At 36.3% G+C, this 24644-nt stretch overlaps 2 protein-coding genes across 6 annotated transcripts; one reads left to right on the forward strand and one right to left on the reverse strand.

Annotated features, from left to right (window-relative positions):
• The first annotated feature begins 303 nt into the window (after positions 1-303).
• On the forward strand, positions 304-10580 carry LOC103699264 (polyadenylate-binding protein-interacting protein 9-like). Of its 4 annotated transcripts, none has more exons than XM_008781540.6 (10): positions 304-968; positions 1312-1422; positions 1609-1653; positions 5192-5264; positions 5361-5473; positions 5607-5666; positions 5860-5907; positions 6017-6085; positions 10060-10121; positions 10199-10580. In XM_008781540.6, exons 1-10 carry the CDS (start codon positions 621-623, stop codon positions 10254-10256), a joined length of 987 nt encoding a protein of 328 aa, XP_008779762.1. In that variant the 5' UTR covers positions 304-620; the 3' UTR covers positions 10257-10580. The 4 variants fall into 4 exon arrangements, with proteins under 4 accessions (XP_008779762.1, XP_088565579.1, XP_038986271.1 ...); XM_088709453.2 differs by lacking the exons at positions 10060-10121; positions 10199-10580 and adding exons at positions 7106-7144; positions 8025-8186 and having other exon boundaries at positions 306-968; XM_039130343.3 differs by lacking the exons at positions 10060-10121; positions 10199-10580 and adding an exon at positions 8025-8185 and having other exon boundaries at positions 306-968.
• A 2761-nt stretch (positions 10581-13341) lies between these two features.
• LOC103697914 (ubiquitin-conjugating enzyme E2 36-like) lies at positions 13342-23259 on the reverse strand. Of its 2 annotated transcripts, XM_089926413.1 has the most exons (8): positions 22282-23248; positions 22054-22081; positions 21740-21826; positions 17526-17584; positions 14232-14273; positions 14076-14149; positions 13850-13947; positions 13342-13667 (listed from the first exon to the last, which is right to left on the reverse strand). In XM_089926413.1, exons 1-8 carry the CDS (start codon positions 22315-22317, stop codon positions 13630-13632), a joined length of 462 nt encoding a protein of 153 aa, XP_089782539.1. In that variant the 5' UTR covers positions 22318-23248; the 3' UTR covers positions 13342-13629. The 2 variants fall into 2 exon arrangements, with proteins under 2 accessions (XP_089782539.1, XP_089782540.1); XM_089926414.1 differs by lacking the exon at positions 14232-14273 and having other exon boundaries at positions 22282-23259.
• Between the last annotated feature and the right edge of the window lie 1385 nt (positions 23260-24644).

Genomic DNA, 24644 nt, shown 5'->3' on the forward strand with positions numbered 1-24644 from the left:
TAGAAAAAAAATTATGAATTTTTTTTATAATAAATAAATAAATAAATAAAACTAATGGGCCATTACTGATTCGACGTAAACTTTTTACTACCTCACAAATTTTTATCCATCAAAAGCTTCGTACAATACTTTTTGAACTGCCAATCCACCCAACTCCCTATCCGGTCTGCACATGCGGGCCAAGTAACAACCTCAACAACTTAGCTGACCGAAGCTTACGTAAATATTATTACACCCAAAAGGAGAAAAACGAAAAAAAAAAAGCAAGAGTATTTATTACCAGTATCCATCCCTTTTCTCTCTCTAGAAAGCAATCTTTCGTGTGGAACAAATTTTAGGGACTGCAATTTAGATATGGCTTTCTATTTGTAGCCAACGCACGGATAGCGACGGAGCCCTTCCCGGCCCGCCCCCTCCCCTCACTTTGTCTTCGGTTCATCACTCCTTGTTCTCTTTCTTCCTGTTTCCGCATCTCACCACCGTCCTCCTAAAATAAGAACTCAGCGAGCGATCGCTGGTGGCTAAATTTGTTTTTTTTTTTGTTTGTTTGTTTGATTGAATTGGTGGGGGGGAGGGATTCTTTGCGGCGTTGGATTGCTGATTTGTTGCTGTAAACGGAAATGGCTGCGATGGCGGAGAACGCGATCGGGTCGGACATCCACCGGCAGGCGGCGGCGGCGGCGGCGGCGGCGGAGACGGAGTACCAGAGGGACGTGAGGAAGCTGGTGGACCTGCTCTCCAAATTGAATCCATCCGCCAAGGAGTTCTTCCCGTCGTCCTACGCCCCTGCCGCCGACGGAAGCGGCGCCAGCGCCGGCGGGGGAAGGAATTCCAACGGGCGGCTCTCCGCCGATGCGCCCATTTTCGTGGCGTCGTCCGATTATAATAATATCGACAATCAGTTTGTTAATGGGAGTAATAAGGACTCGAGCAGCGATGGATCGGTGAACAATCAGCCGAATCACAGAGTACTGGCTCTGATTCTTTTGTCCTGCTCTTTTTTTGTTTGTTTGTTGGAATTTGCGATGTAGATCGTCTGGGTATTCGGTTTTATAGGGTTTGGGATTCTATATCTTTCAAAACTTTGATTTTTTTTTTCTTGGATTATAGGAACAGATTAAGGAACATGGGATAACTTGGAAAGAGATTGTTGTGATCTGTCGTGTCTCAAATTTGGGCAAGAAATGTTTAATTAGCAATTTTCTCTGTTAAATTTTAGTTTTTGGAGACTTTCTCTAGAGAAATTTGGCTGTTTTGTGAAGTTCCAGGTGGTTAAACATTTTCTTTCTTTCTTTCTTTCTTTTTTCCCAGAGGAGGAATGGTTATAACCAGGGGCGGAGGAAGATGAATGATAGAGCCCGGAGAGCTATGCGGGAGGAGAGCATCAGGCGAACTGTATACGTTTCTGAGATTGATCAGCTTGTGAGCCCACGAAAAGAAGAAACTTCTTGGTTTTTCTTCTTTTTTTTCTTTCTTTTTTTTTTGCTGCCGTCACTTTCTTATATGTCACTTAAAAAATATTCGCTGGTCTTGTGCTGCTAATGTTAGTGATTATCTAATTCCATATTGCAGTGTGCTAATCCGAGCCTTGCACTTAATAAATTTCAGGTCACTGAAGAGAAGCTTGCTGAAATATTTGCTACTTGTGGGCAAGTAAGTTTCTTGGTCTGCAACTTGTAGAAGTTATACAAATTTGCAGGATGTGCTGTGCATGTATGATAAGGTGTTGGAATTATGAAATTGATCAGAATAGAACGAAATAGATTGCTACATCAAGTGCATTGCTATTCTTTATATTTTAAGGAATTTTATTGTTTCTTTCATTTTAATCCAGTTCGCAAATTTAGCAGCAAAAGATATTTCTTTTGGTAAGAGTTATCTAAATTCAGATTGTAGAGTTATGTGATTTTTTTATATAATGAATTTCTTGGATCATCTTTTAAAGTTGTTGTCTTTTGCATGTTTTGGCAGTGTTATATGCTTATAAAGTAATTAAGGTTTGTGAGGATTTGTCTATTATATTCCTATCTATTATTAGAAGATTCTCGTCAAACTTCCTTGTATTAAGAATGATATAATAGATTTGAAACCATCATGGATGGTATGTTTACAGAGTTGTAAAATATGTTTTATATGGTTTTATGAATCAAAGTTTTCTGATGCTTTACACTGTTTGCTCCTCTATTCTGCTGCGCATAAGATGTGTCTGATTTTCTTAATGCTAGTCTGTGAAGCTGTTCATTTTGATATTAGAAAATGAGTAAGGCCAAGACTATTGTCGTTTTACTTTCTTAAGGCTAAAACTAAGGGTTTCATATTCAGAACATTATTTATTAAGGCTGGCCTGTCAATGGCAAGGTTAGCAATGATGGGGCTGCTATGTTCAGCCTAGATTATTGTCAGTTTGATATTCCTGCCTTTTAGGAGTAGCTGACTACTTGCATTGGCATTGTATGCGCAGACATTCATGGGCTTGTATGAACTGGATGATTTGTATAGTCTCCTCAGTTAAAATGAAAAAATTGGGTTTTCACGAGCTCATAATCTACATGACTTATGAAGGGTTTGTTGCTGTTGAGACTTTGTCAGGTAGAGGATATTGCTTCAGATAGTGTCTCATCTAGCCTGACATGGTTTTGAACTAGGTTTAGATCATCAAGAGGTCTCAGTTTTATATTACCCCAAGTAATTGGAGATGGGTGATAATATTTTCTCAATTACATCAAGAAAAAAGAGATACATAATATTACGTGATAACTTGCACATTTTAAACGTTTTCTATGTTTGACATAAAAATTCTTATGCTTATATTCACCAGATTTTGAAGTTCATGTTGATATGATATGATGCTCATTTATAAGCAACTATAGAATGCGTCCTTTTTTTCCCTAAAAAAAAAGGATATGCTTTAAGGATATGCATTGAGCTTTTACAGTACTTCACTAAGAAACTTTGCTAATACAATAGTATTAAAATCTGATGTCTCTTGAAAATAAAAATTTGAGTAACTGTTGAAATGGTTGTAAATGTGCAATGATTTTTTATTGGAGGTGGTATCCTAATACATGCCATTATAATAGGCTATGGTCCTTTTATGTAACATGTAATCCAGCATGACTACTTACATCGACATATAGAACCCCAGACCAACCATGGGTTGAAGACCAAGAAATTGGGCAGATTTAAAAACATATAGTGGTACAGATTATTCTTAAGTAAATGAGCTGCATGGTAGATGGACTAAAAGATGTTCTTAAATATGAGAATAAAAACCAACCAATAGGTCAAGGTAAAATAGGAATCTGAGAGTTTTAAGGGTGAGAAAAAAGAGATTTCTTAAGAAGATAAGGCAGGTAAAGGGTTCAAAAATGGTCCTTAAATCTTGAAAAGTGAACAAATTTGGTGCTAACACACTAGACTAGCTTTAAAAGAGATAAAGAAAAAGAGATAAAGATATCTTGGTGAGATGGAAGTAGAGAGGCTTAAAGAGAGAGAGAGAGAGAGAGAGAGAGAGAGAGAGAGAGAGAAGGCGCAATAGATCATTTAGGCTTTGACTAAAACTATAAAAACAAGAAATGGATGATACTTAACATGATATTTATGTTTTCTTAGGAAGTGTGATCCAAAATTGAGGAAACATATGGTTGCTATCCAGAACTCTGATGGACAGGTGGAAGACAGAAATTAAAGAATCTGGATAAGAGAACAAATGTTCAAGAGTTCTTCCAGATGATATTGGCCTGACACAAGCATGTCACCATAGTGTGAACACTAATTATGGTCATCAGGCATATCTTGAGGGAGATAAAGAAGATATGGCACAATCATTGTTTCCATTGAAGTTCTCTGTAGCGTTGCACTTTGGCCAGGAGTGGGGGTAGCTCATCTAATTAAGACTTCGAAAGAAATCATTGACTGCTGGTGTTAAATCCCATTGACACAAAGCTATGATTCCACAACAATTAATTATATTGTATGGAATGTTTTTTTTTAACATTTATTAAATAAGGATGTCCGATGGTTTTGTTGACAATCAGCAAACCCCAGTGAATTACTTTTGGCTAGAAAGGACAACGAAGGGTTCTGATATAGTTAACTTGTGATGTTGGGGCCCCATATCCTTTGATTATGGAAGCTTGAATGATAAGTGATATCCTTCCATTACTTGCTAGGATTGAGGAATATTATGAGTTTGTCTGCAATCAAAGTAACTCTCATGCGGGCCTTAGCAGTCAAAGGCCACACAAAAATTCTCAAGCAGTTGCAAGAAGTAATTATTTTCTTGAAGATGGGAAGGAGAAGTTTTGATGCAGCACAGAGTGTAGCCAACAGATACTATGACCAACTAGACTATGCCAAGCATTGAACGAGCCAACAGATTCATGGGCAAAGATTGCAGTAGTAGAATAATTCTAGTCTCAAATTTTATGTTATAATAGAATAATTCTAGTATGACCAAATAGACCAACAAGGATAGTATCAAATTTTGGCCAGATTTTCATATTTGTAATAAAATAATTTTCGTATATTTTCTTATTGTGGAGTCCTATTTTGAGTTTAATTTTGTATCAGGTTTAATGCTCGAATTAGGGTTAGGATATCATATACTATAAATATGCACATAATATATTGTAAGGGTCATCCTTTGAGATATTAGTAAAATTCTTTTCGAGAGAATTTTTTTACCAAGTGAAGGTTTCTTCAATCTAGTTTTATTCTATTTGCATGTTAATCTTCAAAGCATAACCTCATCAATCAAATCACCCCTTCTTTCTTTTCCTGCTGCATCAAGTTTCACCAAAATGCATCAAGATAAAAGTTCAGGAACTATTAATTCTTTGAGTCAGGTTGCTAAGAAAGTTTTAACTTCCATCTGTTTCCATTCTTTTCATTGTTATCACTTTAACCGAGTCTTTTGCAAATGCCCCAAGCATGCATTGTTTCAGATGCTTCCTTTTTCTTGTCCATGCATATTCTTTTATTATCTGAAGCTAGATTACATTTATATTTGTAGTTCATTTATTACATCTATTGTTATTGTCGATGATGATGATGATGATGATGCTAGATATTTATTTCTGTTTCCATCTTAATAGAAATTCAGAATACAGTTGTCAATAAAAAAAGGCTGATTTGGCACTTAACAATGCACTTCTATTTCTCTGACTATTCTAACATGTTTATAATGAAGGTAGTTGATTGCCGGGTTTGTGGTGACACCCATTCAGTTCTACGATTTGCATTTATAGAGTTTGCTGATGAGGGTTAGTTCATTCAACTGCCGATTGTCTTAGATGTATTTAAATCAGTAGTTGTCCCATGCATCTTATAGATAAAAATTGTGGAACTTTTTCTGATAGATGGTGCAAGAGCAGCGTTGAATCTTAGCGGGACCATGCTAGGTTACTATCCTGTCAGAGTCTTACCTTCGAAGACTGCTATCTTGCCTGTCAATCCTAAATTTCTTCCACGGGTGAGCATGAGTAACATCTTTTCATGCCTATGCTTATACAGTAATACCATTTAACTTATAGCTCTTTTCCTACTATTCCTTCATTTTGTTTGAAATATTTCTTAATGTTGTCGCTGGTTGTGACTGGGTGCAGTCTGAGGATGAAAAGGAAATGGTTGTAAGGACAGTTTATTGTACAAACATAGATAAGAGGGTACGTAAATTCTGCTCTGTGATCTGACTCCAGTGTTTTGAAACTATTGACAGACATATTTTATGGATTAAATAGAAAAATAACTGGTACCCAAACAGATTGCTTATGCAAGTGATTGTGGTATTACAATCTTGGAGCTTTTGCTGCTGATTGAACAAAAACTCTTTTATGACAGCCTTTTCTTCTTGTGCAGGTTACTCAAACAGATGTAAAGGTTTTCTTTGAACTAATTTGTGGCAAGGTCAGCACATTACCCTCAAACTAGTATCTATTTATTTTTTATGATCAGTTGCTTAAGATGATTAAGCCTGTAGAGTTTTTATCATTAGACAACATTTTGTTTCACACAGGTTTCTCATCTGAGGCTTCTTGGAGATAATGTGCACTCCACACGCATTGCCTTTGTTGAGTTTGTTCGGGTAATCATACATGACCTTGCTTTTGCATGACTGAAATTCTAATTTCATATGTACAAATGATTTAGATAGTGGAGTTGTGCATTAGTCTCTGCATCTTAGACAAGTCCAATATCATTTGCACTTTGCATATGTGATATCTCTCCGCCTTTAGGATTGCTTTTGAAGCCCCATAAAAATCCAACCATGCAATTTCTTATGGATAAAAAAAACATTGCATATCGTGTTTGTTAGATCGGGGTGAGCAAGGGTAGATCTGGGGCACCTGGGTTTTTTTTTTTTGGTGGAGGGGGCCTATATCATTTTGAGTCATCTTTTTATAACTCTGTTTCTTTGTCATGCCTGATGGCATGAACACCTTCATACTATGCCAAGTTGCCAACGCTTGGCATACAGTCAGTTTTGATGAATCCAATTGCTATAGGCCTATGTTGGTCACTGCTTTTGGGTCATCTTTTGTAATTCTCTTTCCTTCTATTTTGCCCGTGGTGATCTTATGCCATCACTCTGAGGAGAAAAAAGCCTGAAGTGGTTAGAGAAAAAAGACACGTATCTGAGAACCATTTTTGTCATTAATTTTAAGATACCCTCTCATTGCTTCCTTACATGTTGTTGAACCATTCCAAGCTTGCAGAGCTATCTCAGCAAATCTAGCAAGTTCTCAAGCACAGTAGTACTGTACTGGTTGTTGTAGTCATGATGATATATACAACCTATGATACGTGTAAGTTTGCGCTGGGTACAGGACCTTAGGCTACCTATCTTATGTTCATAATTCATTTATCCTCATTGATGCCTCTAGTCTGATAGATGGTTTCCTAGTATCTTCCATTTCTCATAGCTGCATCACAGTTGGTCTCCATTATCAATGTCATAGCATAGGTCCATCACCTTATAACTGCATCCTAGTGGCTAACTTTTCCAGATGTCCTATTTGTTCCTCAGTTTTTTAAGATGACTTTCATGATTCAGCACATATCTTCTGATCAATCTGTCTTGTTTCCTTCCTTTTGTTATGTGTAGAATCCTTTTGCAAGTCATAGGATTGGAGCTGATTGTAGAGTTGAGTGGCTTCATTATCTGGAATGTGTACATTTCCAATCTGCTACATTTAGTTCTTCCATGTTCTTGTCTTTCTCTAATCTGTGGCATCAACTTGTATTTTTGAGTTCATGCCTTTAGGCTATACATTCGTTGATGCTTTATGGATATACTATCTCAGACTTCATGGCCTATAATTTGTCTTAGCACTGAGTCTAACTTTTTAGTGAAGCAAAAATTGGTCCCTTTGGCTTGGTTCATTCCATGATAACCTCCACTTCAGTAATTGTGTTTCTCTTTGCTTCTTGTTATCTTGGTTCCCTTTGAGTACCTTTATTTCATTCCTCCTACACATCCCTGCACCTTTTGGTCAATCCTTTCGTTATTCTTTTCCATTGGGAAAAGTTCTCTCTTTGAGGTGGCTTTATACTCAGATTTAAATGCAAGATTGTCTTCATTTGTCCAGGCATGCCATGTTTTCTTAAGGTGTATCTTATTTGTCTGGCTTCTCCTTTCTTATGCATTTTGCTAATCTTGAAGCTTTGTGTGCTTCACCTACCCCTTCTGTATTTTTTCTAACCCCATTGTAATGCATGTCCTTTCTCTGGAATCCTCTCAGTTTTAGGTATGTTCTTTGAGAAGGCCAGTTGTTTATGCATACTCTTGTCAAACTAGAACAACTTTCGAATCCTTAGCTACTTAAGATGTTCTTCTAGTGTCCTTTAGTTGATGCTTCCTCCAATGCTTTCCCTTACTCATCAGTTCCTTATGTTAGGTTGGCAGTTTTACTCATTATTAATATGAGGGAACTTAGTGCCTACGGTATAGTTTAGATTTTTTTCCTTTTATCTGTACATGGCTCCAATTTTTCACATACATGTGCTCGCATGTGCATATACAGTGGCATCTACAGGGCAATCACATCTGCAGTGGTGTCTAGAGGGCAACCACATCACACAGATGTGCGCAGGCACATCTATAGTGGCATCTAGAGGGCAATCGCACGCTTACACATCTACAGTTGCATCTACAGGGTAATCACTCATTTATATCTTCATTTTGTAGGGCCATGCATACTTTTCAAAGGATTGACATGTAACACCATTTCACAATTTCATTCATTTAAGGATTTTCAACCATTTATGTTCTTTGAAATGTCCTTTGCACCCCCCTTCCTTTATCCTCTTCTCACTTAAAACTAATGCACCTTCTTCTGAACATTTGCATCATGCCAGGGTGCTTTTTCTTGGTGACATATTAGTTTTGTATAATCTTGTCATATTAGAGCATCTCTTATGCCTCCAATGACATCAGATATCCTTCTGAAGAGTTCTTAGGTCAATGCTTTCCCCTTAAAGCTTATTTTATCTCTTGGATGGCAGTCATATAACTGTGTGGCATCATAATTCTAATTGAATGCAATATCTCTCAGATAATTTTGGTTTCACATCATGGTTGATTCATATCTTCTACCAATTTGAATCTTTCTTGCAGCCATTCATTTTTTGGTTTACATCCATAATGGTTGGTACTTGGTAGCCGTTGAGTCTGATGTTCTGTGCTTGATAGCAAATCCATTCATGGCTCCTACTGCAACACTAGGGCCAGCTTTGAAGTTCCAGTGATGCAGTGAGAAGCTTGTCGAGTCACCGCTACATATTTTAGACAAGCTTCTAGGATGCTGTTTAAGCTAATGGTTCTATTCATAAATGATTTACTATGAAATTTGTGCCTTCTTGGAGGTTATCTTGTTCCTAGAAGAGCAAGAGACCGGATATCATTTTTTCAATCTAGTGTTAAAGCCAAATGTCATGTGATGGATTATCTTTTGTTCATCTGGTTTTATGGCCTTTTGACATAGGTGCCTCATTTAGGCCTGAAAATTATTGAAGTGCTAAGCTAGCAATCATTCCTTTTTTCCTTTTTTAAGGAGAAGAAATATTGTTCGATCGATTGCTGCTTTTCTGATCCGTCCTACTCTATCGCCTTTATTTATCCATTTAGAAAAGTTTGGTGGACTTCAACTAAGGTTTATTGTATACCACACAGTGCAAACTTTGGGTGCTTGATCCATAGTGAATTTTAGGGGATTGTTAGGAATGCTGATTGTTGTATATTCTTTCATTTTCTGACTTATACACTAGTTGTACTTCGATCCTGTTTATACATACATGAGAGGGCTATAACTCATCGTAATTGTATCTATGGCACTGTTTCCGCCTAAGTTCAGAGTCCTGCAATGTAAATTTTTTCTCAAGCATTAGTTCTTAAATGTTGGATCAAAGGCATGTAAAATGGTACACGCATACTCAAGGCGGAAGTAATGAATTAAAGACGATGTTTTTACTCGGATTGCAATTGTTTTTTGATGAGGAAGCATTATCTTTCACACCTCTAGAGTAACAGTTCTCATGTTCACAAAATACTGCAGTTACATGCATTAATCTTGATGCTCAACTTATGCCAAATTATTTGAGGGTATCTCTGTCATTTTGTGCGACAAAATGATGTCAGTACCTCTGTCAATCTATTTTGTAGTGATATATTGAAAGATTTCCTCTTGTAATTGTGCGTAGATAACTATTGCCCCCTTTAATGGGTTCCATTTCACTCTTGTATCTGTCCATTTTACTCATCAAGCTTTTCTGTTTCAAAGCATGCACAATGATTTCTAGGTTGTAATTCCTTCAGGGGACAACAGACTCTAGATAATTTCACCAACATTGCAGTTTTCTTTCACGATGCAATAAGCTTCTAGATAATTTCATCTTCACCAAAAATCATATGCTTACACATTTCGGTCTGAACTGTATTCACATGTGCGAAACTTAAAGCAAATTAGTTGACTGGTAGTCTTTGGGTAATCTTTCTATTTATCTGTTGTCTACTGATATCTTCTAAGATTTTCTCTTCCTTTTTCTCTTTATCAATGGCAGGCAGAAAGTGCTATTTATGCTCTGAAATGCAGTGGCATGATTTTGGGAGCTCTTCCTATCAGGCATGGTCCCCAATCTTGAATTGCTTGAAAGAACTATTGGAACTTCTGTAATCTCTTTGGCTTTGTGGGTTGTTCAGGGTGAGTCCTTCGAAGACACCAGTAAGGCCACGAGCACCTCGAGCAACGCTACACTGACTTGGGTTTGGCTGACCACTGGGGTACTGGAGAATCCATGAGGCGAGACTTTGTTCTGGAGGGCTGATAAACTGTCGCATTTGCATAAAAAGTTTATCAGCAAAGAGCGTTTTCTGAATCCCAAAATGACCCACCTTCCACCAGGCTCTAGTGTTGAATGAGACCTTGTAGCTTTCTACTCCGGCTCTATCCTTGTTTTATTTGTTATTTTTCACTGGGACCACCAAACAAACTTAGTAGGCAACAGATTAGTTTCTGTGGATGATCTTATTTATCTCAGAGCTATGACATCGCCTAAATCAAGCTAATTAGATACCTATGCAATTTACTGATGTTTTATCACCAACATAATCATGTTTAGTGCTGCCTACCACTCTAATTATCTTAAATCTTTGTTGGAAACTGGGAAATTTGTTTTCCTTTATATACATAACTCTTGATGGGGAATTCCATGTTTAACTGTTAACCGAATGCAAGGAGACACCTTGTGTAGGTCAATCTAATGCACTACATTCGATAAACCAAGCATCTTTTACTTATGTTAACAAAATTCTGCATCAAATTTATCAGAGAGGAATGATACTACCTTGGCAAAGATGGGCTTGGGGTGCTTTACATGTTTAAACATGAAAGATATTGCAATCGAAAGTTGCCGGTACAGGCTTTCGAGAAAGAGTACTGCTCGGTGTACCTCAGTGCTTACTAGGATTAGTGCTACTAGGTGGTAGAAGAAGGGGTTGAGTATCCATTTTACCTCTGGCAGTGAACCTGGTTGAGGTGTATGTTAGGGTGTACACTAGGCATTATTTTTTCGAGAATGTTTTCATAGTATTCCTTTGCGATCATCCTGCACTTGCCAAGGAATGCACCAACCGCTTCAGAAAGATTCCTAAACATATACTGCAAGACGAGTGTACTTGTGAAAGGGAGTTCGCACACATGACACCATTCATCTCACGCAACTATCTAAAGATTTTTGCATTATAATACGAGAGACTAAATCTAAGCACGTATTGCATACATCCTTGGCACTCGGGATTCATGTGGGTGGTAGTGTGGACGGCCATAATTGCTTATTTTGATATATTGCATTTGTTTAGATATAATTTTGATATATACTTCCAATTTTTTATAATATGTCACTTCTCTTTTTACGTTCTCTTAAGTAAATATTGGACTTCATGACATGCACATATATGTATATATATATACACATATATGTATATATATATACACATATATGTATATATATATACACATATATGTGTGTATATATACACATATATGTGTGTATATGTGTATATATATACACATATATGTGTGTATATGTGTATATATATACACATATATGTGTGTATATGTGTATATATACACATATATGTGTATATATGTGTATATATACACATATATGTGTATATATGTATATGTATATATATGTATATGTATATATACGTATATGTATATATATGTATATGTATATATATGTATATGTATATATATGTATATGTATATATATGTATATGTATATATATGTATATGTATATATATATATATGTACATATATATATATATATGTATATATGTATGTATATATATATATGTATATGTATATATATAGTACTCGTATATGTTTGGTTTCCTTGGAAGCATAAGCTCCAAGCTTTGCACATACACAATGAAGAAATGAGAAAAAAAAGGTGGAATTTTGATTCTATCAAAAAATGGATTTTTGAGCGTAAGAAAAGGATAAATATGCAAGGCTGCTAACGAGTAAAGAGAAACCATTAGTGAGTGGGATGCGTCTATCTTTCCTTGTCTTATTGGAGTAAGTACTTTTAGTTAAATCATTACTAAAGTACATCAGAACTATATTCCATTCTAACCCTAAAAACGGCTCCCGCGAAACCCAATCGTCGGACTGGGAGAGAAACCGTACGGCCCTCCAAGCACAAAGCCATGGAATTTTTAATTTATAGTATCTAACACGTACTATGAAGAGAACAAATACTTTATCAGAAATCCGGATTTCAAGATGATTGCGGTTAGAGACTGCCAGATTTTTGGTTTAAAGGGTACTCTTAAATTCTGTTAGTGCCTTTCCTTATCAAATATGAGCTTTACAGTTATTAGTATAATTTAAGTGATCACGTAACAACCTATATCAACCAATAATATTTTTCTTTGTTAGTGTAATCTTGTATCAATCACACTTATTTTTTTTTATTAGCATGATCCAATTACAGTGATTTTAGGAATTACATAACAACTTACATTGGCAAGTAATATTTTTCTTTGTTGGCATGATTCTATACCTCAGCCTATATTATTTTTCTCGTACGAAATCTGTATACGAATATATATAACTTTTAAAATGTACCAAATATAATGAAATAGTAAAATAAAATTATTTTTCTCTCTCTTTTTTTCTTTTTTTCTGCAAATATTTTAATATGATATTAGACCCACCAATATTAAAATAAAATTATTTTACAAGTGCACTAGTAAAAGCAAACTGGAGTTGCACAATATTATGTTTCTACATCTATGCAACTTTGTTGCAACTTTCGGATATCACTTATGTATATCTTCGATTTCTACTCTACATTTCTTGAAACTTCGGTCTCTTATGTTTTTGGAAATAAAAATTAATTCTTATACTTAGTGGTGGCTAACAATTAGGAGTCAGCCCCCCAAAAAATCAAGTAAAATAAAGAAGGCAAAAGCCAACGATTTGCATAAAGCAGTGACTGGAAGAAAAGATATTTTGCGAGCTTTATTCATTTAAAGTCATGAAATTCTTAGACTTGTTTTATATTATTATGTATGGCTAGTATTGTGTAGAAGGATTAGCTTTCAGAAGGCTATAGGTGGATTTGCTTTAAAGAAAAGAAAGGGAAAATAGGTCAAAGCAAAGCAATGCAGTTGAGCCTCTAAAAGGAGCTAAAAGCCTAGAGTGATTTGAGTTGAGGAGAGGGCACCTCTATTCAGATGATACCCGAGTTACCGATGCAAAAACAGAGAGACTTAAAGAGATTCATGGAAGTAGAAAGTGGTCCTAATAAGGAAAAAGTGAAGAGGGAAACAGTTTGGAAAAAAATAAGAAGACTCAGCATTCCATTAATAGCCAGCAATAAGGTTTAAAGTGCAAAATGCATACCAGCAACCAAAGAGATGCAAGACTTCAGACCTCGACCTCTATTGGTACATGAGAAGTGCTTTCAACTACTGGATTGGTATACATCACATTATATTAGCAGGATGATCTTGGAAAGTTCAAGCATTGAGCTTTCATTTGCTTGTCAGAACCAAACAATGGCACGCTGATCTTCCACAATAGACATGTAATTAGACACAAGAAGCTTGTCCATGTAAATCATGCCCCACTAGCATAAAGACGAGTCCATTCCTTTGCTGCGTCACCGCAGCGATGGATCAAAGAAAAAATAGATAGATAAAACAACAGAATAATTTTAGTGTTAGCAATTAAAATGTTAAGATAAGTCTATATCCTACCAAAACCATTTTAGCATTAGTAGTTTGCTGCAGAAAATTTTTACGTATCAACTGTGCACGTTCATGCATAATAAACTAACCTGTCTCTACAGCTTCGGCTTCGTTTGTCTTCCAATGCTTTGCAACATTGTCCGAGAGTGGGTCATCTGGATTGGGGGCACTTAAAAGTGCTTGAATACTGACCCAAAAAGCAAAATAACACCACCATTGTTATTATATACTGTTATGTCCATGACAAGAAGCCAGATGAGCTTCCATAACAGAAAGTGGGAAATAAACATAGCATGAGAGAGATGGACAAATCACCTCAACAAAACTGTTCGGATCTGAAGTGCTGGACTCCATTTATCTTTCAGAATATCAAGGCATATACGTCCAAGCTGCATTCATCAAAACATAACTTTCAGAGAGAGTAAAGAAATTTATGGAGCTAAAATAGCAAAAAGAAAGCATTCTGCTTGCCTTGTCAATATTTGGATGATATATTTTTGTGAGAAAGCGCACCTGTTATAAGGAAAATAAAAATTGAATGGACAGAACTAAAACTTATAGACAATAACCATAACAGAAGGGTCCAGGAAATACCGCAGGCTAATAAAAAGAATCTAATTACTGGACCACAAAGTAACAGTGACTGAGAGGCCTATTGACAGGGGGAAAAACAGAAACAGACCTACATTCTAGCATGTAAGGCAACAGCCAAAAAATTGTCTTGAATTGTACATTCCAATAAAGCGGTAAAACTAAATTTTAGTGTAAGGCAATCTATGTGATATGTTAGATTATTCTAAAAGGACTTGCTTGGAACTTGAGCACAGCCAATTGCAGAAATTTGTTTTAATATATAGTCCATTTTTCACCCTGAAGAGTTTTTGCTAAAAATTGTCCCCACAAGAAATAAAAAAGGAAGTCCAAAAATTACCATCACAAACTGACCATATAATTGTAATCAAATCAAATGATTATCACATTCCAAAAGACCTTATTAGCACACCAAATTATTTTTGGTGAGAGGAATTTAAAGATCAAAAAAGACCACCAGATCATACAATTCAGCTATATAGTTCCAGAAGTTTGCCAGCATTCTTATCCTGTTCATGCAAGGAGTGAAAGGGAAGTCAATGTTCCAACTGTAGTAACAGCTGCACAATGATTTGTCACCAATACAACAATGAAATAAGGGGGGAGATTTCTGACCAATACAACAATGAAATACGGGGGGAAGTCAGAGTACCAACAGATTGATATCAGAGGTGCTGAAATAATGCCTCTTTCATTATGAAATAACAATATCCGTGGGGAAAATTTTCTCAGATTCAGTAATTTCTACTGCCTTTTAATATGATAGAAGCTATTATCTCCTGCCCTGGGAGTGCCAGTAATCGTTGTGCTTAACTAAAGCACCTTTGACAACCAAAACAACTAATAGGACCATGAAATTTCCTGAAAGAGAAAATTATGTAGCAAAAGCAACTTCCATCTCTGACAAAAACAAAAAGGAAAAGAAAGAAGCAGGTACGTGCATTCACTTGCACTTATCCAGAGAATTTGATAGCTGTTTTATTGCTTTTGTTCCTTTTAGTCTTGCTGATCATAACATATAATAATTAAAAGAAATTAATATAAGGTGGATGAATAAGACAATCCTAATGCAAGATAACAGATGAGAGGTCACGGTATCTGGTGTCCGGTAGAGGTATAACGTGCTAACCATACAATGAAGCTACTCAAAATGTATATACATTCTTACATGCCTCAGTCCCTGAGTTGGGACTTACAGCCAAGGACTAGGAAAGCCAATGCAGCACTGACCATTCTCTGCATGAGTTATGGCAGGAGGGTGGACAACCAACGAATAAGTTACATGGCATCCCCCAGTTTGAGTATAGAGTGTAAAAAAGACAGAAAGAAAAACATTGTGGGGCAAGTGTTGGCTTACCAATACATGTACCCTGTCCAAAGGTACTCAATGCCCCCCTCCCCGCCGCAGGAGTAGGTACTAACTCCAATTGGAATTATAATATGGTCAGCTTTCCCTTTTATTTTCAGTCTGGGAGTATGGGGTTGGGTTGGGGTGCAATTGGGGACCAATGTGTCACTAGATTAGAACCACCAGCTGTTGGCTGTTACATTCCAAAAGAAACCAAACTTGAGTGTTGGATATGTGCGAGTTTTAAGTGCTACTTGATTTGCTGCAAAGTTTGGTATCATGTTATGTGCACGTCACCATTATAACCATCTGGAAGAATTCTGTAATCTGACATGTGGGTCTGAATACATCAGTTACTATTCTGACATGTATAAGAAACCATTTGTGTATGCCTAAGTGAATATTTCTAAATTCCTGTTCTTCGTTGCTTGTGGAACTGGTCCTTTTAAGTGTTTTCTAAACCAGCTTAGCTAAATGACACCACCATCATCTTTACCCCCTTCTTGATAGCCAGCTTGAGGAGGTAAATTTGGTAACCAAAAATAAACTACTAAGTTTTGGCTCAACTAGAACTCCCAAAACTGACAAAAAGCTGAGCTGCCAACAAGGTATACCAAGGTAAGCTTGCAGAGAAATCGAGATGGCTCAAATCATGGGCACACCACCTTCAAGACCTCACTAGACAGAACCTCCCCCAAATAATAATAATTAAAAACAAAAAAGTAGGATAATCATAATCTTGGTGCTTCCACTATCCTCCTTAGTCCTTTCCATCAATTTACAAATCGCCCCCAAATTTGTTCCACTCCTTCATGTATGCAATGGTGCCTCTCAACCATGCTTTTTTTGACAATTCAGCAGACCAGATTAAGCAACTAATAAAAGAAGAGCAAGCCTCATCCATAAGAACTTTCCGATTCTATTATCATTGGACCTTGGCATTAACAAGGCACAATGAAAGGCTTCTTCGCATGGGTGAAGTTCAAAACAACTCCATATTTGGGGAGAAATTCTCAAGAATCACGCCCGAGTTCATTGAGAATGATTCTATGTTTCGAACTTCCTAGAAGCAGTGGGCCCATTTAGTTAATATGAAAGGGCAACAACCATTTCTATTACAAAAACAAGCATAGACACAATTTTCTGTATTTCACATACAATTTGCAGTTTTATTGCTTCGTTTTAACTAAATAGCAAGGGTGCTAGGTGCAAGATTATACATAACTCTAATTGCAATAAGAAGGATGCTACCTAGAAATGAGAAGAAAATGATATTAACTGCAAAATACGACATGGAAAAGCTTAAGCAGGATTTAGCTCTTTAAAAATGGATAGCAAAGTGAAAGTGGTATTACTAAAAACCACAAGCATAACCATCAGGCCTTGTTGGATAATAAAAGCCAAGCTATAATGATTGTACAAGGCTTATTCAATGGCTAGTTATATTAAAAAACAAACTTATATTCTATTGGGGCTGATAATATTATTATTCATATGAATTACATCCAGAGATACTACATAAAACAGTGATACTCCAAACTGTAAACAACAGCAATGAAACTTTTTGAATGAGCTATATGAAAATTACATAGACAGAAATACTATTTCTCAAAGTTTTTTGTATATATGAGTCAGCAGACAATGTTTACAGCATGTCAGACACTGTGATTTTTTGCATACAGAACACAAAATATTTTGATTGGCTGTTTATAGTAACTAGGAATGTCCTATGCAAAACAAATCAGACAGCAACAAGCAAAACCATCAACAGTGTAAATTTTTACCACTACTTGGACTGACAGTAGCTACAGTGGTATATCTCTTACCTTGGGAGCAGCCATTGGGTACTCTTCAGGCAAGAACAATTCAAGCTTAAAAACACCTCCTAATTGAATACAAAGAGAAGATGCAACAAGGAGGCAACATGTTAATTAGTGAGTATATGATGAACTAACTGCATATTTAGATTCTTAGGCTACATTGTTGAGGAAAAATAGAAAATTCACAATTGAGCAGAGAAATCTGATAATATTTTATCCTACTCATTTATTCATTGCACCTTCAATGATCAAAAGCATTTCATGGTGTCAAACTAAGGAGGAGGAGTGCTTCCCATCTACTCCCAACTCCCGACTTCTCATCCTGTTTCTCTCTCACCTGCTCCTTTTCAAAGGCACCTGCATGCCACACTAACCATGACTCTACCATATGAGGGACTAGCCTCCAAACAATGTTTGCAAGAATTACAATACGGCTTTTAAAATACAACTACAGCTTTAGACCTGTTGGGTACGGTTCAGGGCAAACCATAACCAAGCCAATCGATCCTTAGCTAGATTCAGGACGGGTTGGTTTAGTCAGGTTGGGTTGGGATGTGCCATATTAATTAGGTTAGATTGCGTTGAATAGAAATATTAGAATAGGGTAAAGGTTTGGGACATTTATGTTGTGTTAGCATATGTTGGATTGAAACCTCAATCTTTCATAAATTTTGATAATACATTGACATATAATTTAACAAGACTAAAAATGTAATTATATACCATATAAGCAATCTATATAAAATATAAGTACGAATTATTTACTTATATACATATCATGTTCGGTTGGGTTAAGTTGGGTTTGGTGGGGTTTGGGTTGGATTACGGTCGGTTGGGGGTTGGGGTTGAAGGTCAGCCCTAATAAAACCCTACCTGAGGTCAGGTTGGGATTTTTAAGCGCAAGTCCAATCCTTTTAGAAAACGTCTAATAAACCCTCCCTAATGAGCAAGTTGGGTGGGTTTTGGATTGAGCCCAACCCAAGCTGCACCCTCATCTTAATATTTGAGTCATACAAGTTGTAGGATAGGACGGGCAGAATGGATATACAGATTATATTTTTTCGATATGCATCACAAAAGGTTCTTATTATAGCATCAATATGTTAAAATACAAAAGTAGAGGATTGGTTTTTTTAATGCATTATTCCTCCTTATTCTTGCATTTAGCATAATCATCCAGGCTTCTTCCATTAAACAGGACAAATATGGAACACAAGAGAGCTCCATAGAAGATGGAGCAATATTTTTACAACCTATACTATGTTTAAAGTGTAACTTCCTATGCAGTTGTACAAGTTGTTCACAAGAAAAATGGAAATCCAATTTATAGGTACAAATGGAAGTTCATATTCCACCTACATTACCTAAAGTGGGAAGGATCCAAGTGTGAGTGTGGTGACGCAGATCTCTCAAAAATATTTAAAATTAGTGAGTGCTTCGGAAGGAGGTGCAAGAGTGAGTTCTTGGAGAAATTATGAAGCGGTGACATCCTAGCAAGAATTTCCAATTACCATGATTCCCACTATCTATCCCAGCTCATCCAGCCATGATCTGATCGACTATATCAGTAAACCTTCAGCAAACATACAACTCCAGCCAAAGGAAAAGTGCAGCAATAAACAGGTAGAGCAACCCTGGCTGAGTGAGAGGAACCATGGTAAAAAGAAATAATTAGCCGAAAGATAACCGGACTGATAACGCCCAACAGATGGGAGGCAGTGTGGCCCAAGCCCCCCGACTAGTCGCTGGTGCCTCTAAGAACTAGAATATGCTATGAAGTACTAACTGACATGTGGGATATACATGAAGATATTATTTATTCAAGTGGAAGAAAATTATGATTCATCCGGCCTATGTGATCACAATCTTCTCTCTGAGTTTGGCAAAATATGGTTAAGAAACCATTGCTTAAAGTATCATTTTCTATCATGTTTGTGGATCATGATGTAACTCTACAGCCAAGGTCTAGAAAAGTACTAGGGTATGCACCACTTGCAATGTGCAAGCCAATCTATGTCAGTCTATACAGGTCCTTGCCATTTTGTGTTAGTCTGATCTGGTGTTTGCTGAACCATGCAACAAGCCCTTGTCACAACATGGTTGAGCATATCACTAAAGCAGCTTGGCACAGCACAGTTTGTAACTAGCACAAGCACAGCACGTGATACATTAATACATGGTTGGATGTGAATAGGATCTCCCTAGCCCCATCCCACATTTTTATTGTTAAGTCCTTTAACCTCTCATATTCATACATCTTGACCAGTGTTTTCTCCTCATCTTCATTTCCCTTGTACAAATGTTCATGTTCATCTATAACTGCCAAAGCCCACTCTCTCCCTCCCTCTCTTCTTCATCTTCTTCCTTAAATTCCATGAATCATTATTCATCATAAAATAAATGGGACATTTGCTATAGGGTGATCGTCCCAAGATCAAGGATGATGTGGATGGAGGTGACGGGATAACCACGTTAGGTTGCACCATGGTGATCGTACGTGACAATGATCCTAAATCACGCCCAACTAAGTGATGAAAAATCCATCCTTGAGATCGGGTATCCAAGATCACCCCTAAGAGTGATATTCGGCTGAAATTTGGAAACAAAAATGCCCATCAGCTAGAAAAAAAAGGGTATATCAATATACTTAATATATTATATTAATATTATATATATTATATTATATTGATATTATATATATTTATGATATATATTTTATTATAATATATTATTAATCATATTGTTATCATATTATTATTCAATTATAATTTTATATTATAATAGAAAAATATTATTGTACTTTATATTTATATTATGAAATTACTTAATATATTACTTCTATTTACCATATTTTGCTATCAAAATAAATATTAGTATTAAAATAATAATAATATATTACAAGTATAAATGAAAATATTAATTCTATGATAACAATTAATATATTTTTACTGGATTTATAATTTCTAGGATTAATAAATATATTTTTATGAAATATATTAATAATTAATATATTAAAAATTTATTACGATATATTTTATATGATCAATAAACAAATTTTATGAAATCTATCGGGCTAGTTTTTGATCTTAGATTATTGGGGATCAAATTACCCCAAGATAAGAATTACCGGTGATCAAAGATCACCTTGGCGATTCCATTTGGGTCACCAAACGCCACCTAAAGAACAAGTTTTTCAATCCCTTTTAAACCATCAGGAGAATAGAAAGATAGTATCAAAAAATTCTAACATGAGGATGAAGCTCTTACACAATTTATGCTCTTGATATCATTTTTAATTTAGTGTTCATAATACTAATGAAGGACTGGTTTGCTCAATGGAGGATCAACAGGCGTACACCAAAGATAGACCTAAAAATTAGATTCTAACCCAATCAAGTATTTAATTCTCTGTTAATAACCAAGACTAAGATATAACTTTCTAACTCCATAAGGTAGTTTGAAGCCAGCGAATCACCAGTTTTATCCCTCCCACTACCTTGTCTTCCTCACCATGGCCAGTTGGTTTCACATCTACACTAATAATGAGTTTTTCAGAAAAGTTTGCTCGACTATAATAAGATAAACTTGTTAAGAAGGTGTTCTACATTGTCATGCAAACCAAAAATCTGTTCTTCTAGCTTTCATGGTTTCTCCATGGACTTCCGCTCTAAAACTAGTGTATATAGCAGCTCCTTAATTTCATTGGAAATATATAATGGAATTGTTCCTTATCATGCTACAGTTCTTTGGCTTTAAAACCAGCTCCTCTTTTCATCGTCACCATAAACAGTAGGTGCACTACATGATACTTGTGGTTTAAGTTGAAGAACAAATATCTGATTAAGAAACATTAAACTTGATGATCAAAGTTCAGCTGAATTTTAGATGATGCATTGTGCATCCATCCAAATATCTAGGATAACAACCAACATATCAGTGGAAGCAACAAACACCCCTCTAGATGTCTAGATGATCCCATATTCTAAGATATTGCTAGGAAAGTGTACTACCATGTCTCAAAGCAAGGCAAAGGCAGCAGCCCATATGGACAACCTCAAAACTATTGACAAACATAGAGCATTAATAGAAAAAGACCTTAATGCCTGACCAGTGACCAACCAAATCATATAACTACTTAAAAAGGCTCACAAAAAAGAGATCTAAAAAGAAGAAGATTTGACAAATAATGGAGCAATCAAAGCCGTTAGTAAGTGAGTCACCTTCATAGGGAGACTGTGTCGGACCAAGGATCATAACATTGAAGTAGCGCATGTTGTCTTCCGAAGGAGACGCACTGATCCCAGGAACTGGGAGAAAAGATGGCAATCCATCAGCAAAAATATGACTTTAATCTAAATCCGATCAGGAAAACCCCAAAACCCCGAAAAGGAATCGGCCATCAAATTTCCCATAAACCCTAAAGAGATTAAACATCCATCTCCATTCCAAAGAACCAATTGTCCAAGAAGATAACCGCGAAATCAAGAACAAACAGCAATCCGAGAAGAAGAAAGGGAGGAGGAGAGATACATACCTGGTTCACTAAGAAGCCGCTGCGTTTCCTGTGTGTTCACGGGATCAAGAATTAGAAAATGGAAACGAGAAGATGGCAGGGCGAGAAGAGAAAGCGAGAACAACACCGCAGAAACAAGATTAGAATATCGCCTGGGCGGTGCTCTTCCACCCAAGATCTTCGAAATCCGGGGGTAACAACGCAAGAGAAAGATGGGAAAGGGAATCGGAAGGGGGCAAAAAGGAGTACCTTGATAATTCTTCGAGGCAGATTGCTGTTCGCCATTCGTCCGAGATAAGGTTTAGGGTTTGCTCTTCCTCCGTATGCTACTGTTAAGGGGAGAGAGGAGTAAAGGAAGAAAGACCCCTTTGGGGAAGCAAAGGCCAGGAGAACAGGACTATTAGGGGCTCCTTCCCAAACCCCCGTGGAATTTTTTTTGCGCGAGCGCGAAAGTGGACTTTTAGGGGCCTTTCAAAAAGCTTGCTTAAATTTGCTCACCTTCATTCCTGGACCAATCAAATTTTCCTTTGGGATCGTACCTGTCAGTTCCATATAAAAAGAAGAATTAGACGGCCCATTCATAGCTGCTTGAGATTGTTTGGATCAGAAATGATGAGATTCGTAGAATTGAACCGCTGGAATAAAATGGCACACAGGAAAAGAGTACAAATAACATGTCGCATCGCTGCTCAATTTACCAGTCGAAAGTAGTCAGAATTGATGCAGTATGGGGTAGGATCGGTGATTTCGATTGGGTCTTGTCTATTGCTCACATCGGAGAAGTGAACTAAGTAATGATTCTATCGTTGATCCTTGCCATTTTCTAACAAGATAATCATATCACCGTTGTCTTCTCTTACAAAAGACCGAAGGACTATCGCGAGTGGAATATAAGGCCGCGGGACCCATCATCCCTTGCTCGCATGGGAGCCTCTTCAGATGGTTATCGTACAGAGAGGTCTGAAGTGATTCACTCAACCCAGTCTCCATCGTGAAACGGTGAGCGAATCAAATCTTCGGGAATAAAGTCAGCTTCCAATGATATACTTGAAATTTGGAGGTGTGTAAGCAAATCATCCGTACAACAAATTAATGGAGAGCCCAATCCTCCAGAGCAACAAGCGTCGGACAAAAAATTTTCCGGCATCAAAAACCTCCAAGCGGTACCATCCATTGAAGAAGATCACTTTAGACCGTACCTTAAATATTCAGATATTGGCATCGGAGACCTCCACGTGGTATCTCATCCGAAGAAGATCACTTTGCACCATAATCTGAATATATATATATATATATATATATATATATATATATATATATATATATATATATTTGTCTTAATGAAAGAACCATGAAACATCTTCGCTACTCCATACCCACCTTCATTAAACTGTGATCCATCTAGCTTGCCTCCGAACACTAAAAAAAAAAAAAAAAAAACAGAGAAAAAAACAACGCAACAGTACCCATCTTAATGAATAAACCGTGAAACAACTCCCTGCTCCCTACCTACTTTAATGAATAGTGACCCATTTGCCTTCTCTCTGGTATATGTAGCCCACTAAAACACATAAAAAAATAGAAAGCAAAAAAAAAAAAGAAAAGATCACTCTACAAGCAAGCATGATTGTGCCATCATGCTAGCAGGCCGATGTCATTTGCTAAAAGAAAATAGTATTTTTTAGTATAAAAAAATATATGCTGACAAGTATAAAAAAATAAAAAATATATGCTGACAAGGTATCGAAATTTTTTTCCTGATCTTATTGTTTTATAAAAATATATTATTTGACTATATTAATGTATATATATACTATTAAAATTTTGTCAAATGATAATATATTTTATTATTAGTATCAAAAACTTATTTTAGAAAATAATTAGGTTCTTTTTATTGCATTTCTATGATTATGATTATTTAAAAGTAAAAGTACAATCACTAAGAGCCTTGTTATACTACATTTAAATGTCCCTAGATACAATGCCCTTTTGTGCACAAGTTAAAACATGATCATATTATTTTATAATATATTAATTTGCTATTAGAATTTTACAGTGCGATAATATGTGATAATATTAATATCAAAAATTTATTTTTAAAAAACATTAAGCATATATATATTATTTTATATATGCTAGCGAAAATGCTATGGAGGACCCTATATGACCCATCGCGTGCAATAAGCTAGCGGACTTCAAGGAGAAGCCTGCAAGCCCGGCGCAAAGAAAGAGCAGTATTGTTTTTCCGCTGAAATTTCAAATTTCGCATAAATATTTTAACCCGCTAAACGACAACTTACAGCATTCTTCATGAATTGTTTTACAGCGACAAAGGTAGAAACCAGAATAAATTGCTTGTTAATGTAAATGATAATGGTGTGTAATAGCATAGCACCCAAGATCTTCTTGTGGTCAGAAATAAGTTGGATATGTCAGAATCATTATCATCTACCTACTTGAGTTTTACACAACCATAGCCAGCGTATTCATATGATACAGCCCACGCCTGTTGATCTTACAATTCCAAGATGCTTTGGGCAACCATCGTTGCAAAATTCTAAAATTTTAAACGGAATTCATCCTGATCCCCAAATTTATCTGATAATCTTTCA

Source organism: Phoenix dactylifera, chromosome 12, assembly GCF_051530095.1.
Source record: "Phoenix dactylifera cultivar Ajwa chromosome 12, Ajwa_hap1_PhDact_Kaust_v1.1, whole genome shotgun sequence".
Classification (NCBI taxonomy): domain Eukaryota; kingdom Viridiplantae; phylum Streptophyta; class Magnoliopsida; order Arecales; family Arecaceae; genus Phoenix; species Phoenix dactylifera.

Bases quoted from the DNA above. Each gene is read 5' to 3' on its own strand.
- LOC103699264 (XM_088709452.2), top strand. From the start codon at position 621: ATGGCTGCGATGGCGGAGAACGCGATCGGGTCGGACATCCACCGGCAG. The intron at 5,667-5,859 runs GTACGTAAATTC...CTTCTTGTGCAG, and splicing joins GTACAAACATAGATAAGAGG to GTTACTCAAACAGATGTAAA. The intron at 6,086-7,105 runs GTAATCATACAT...TGTTATGTGTAG, and splicing joins CCTTTGTTGAGTTTGTTCGG to AATCCTTTTGCAAGTCATAG.
- LOC103697914 (XM_089926413.1), bottom strand. From the start codon at position 22,317: ATGGCGAACAGCAATCTGCCTCGAAGAATTATCAAG. The intron at 13,948-14,075 runs GTGATTTGTCCA...TTTTTGGGTCAG, and splicing joins ATCCGAACAGTTTTGTTGAG to TATTCAAGCACTTTTAAGTG. The intron at 13,668-13,849 runs GTTAGTTTATTA...GCGGTGACGCAG, and splicing joins AGCCGAAGCTGTAGAGACAG to CAAAGGAATGGACTCGTCTT.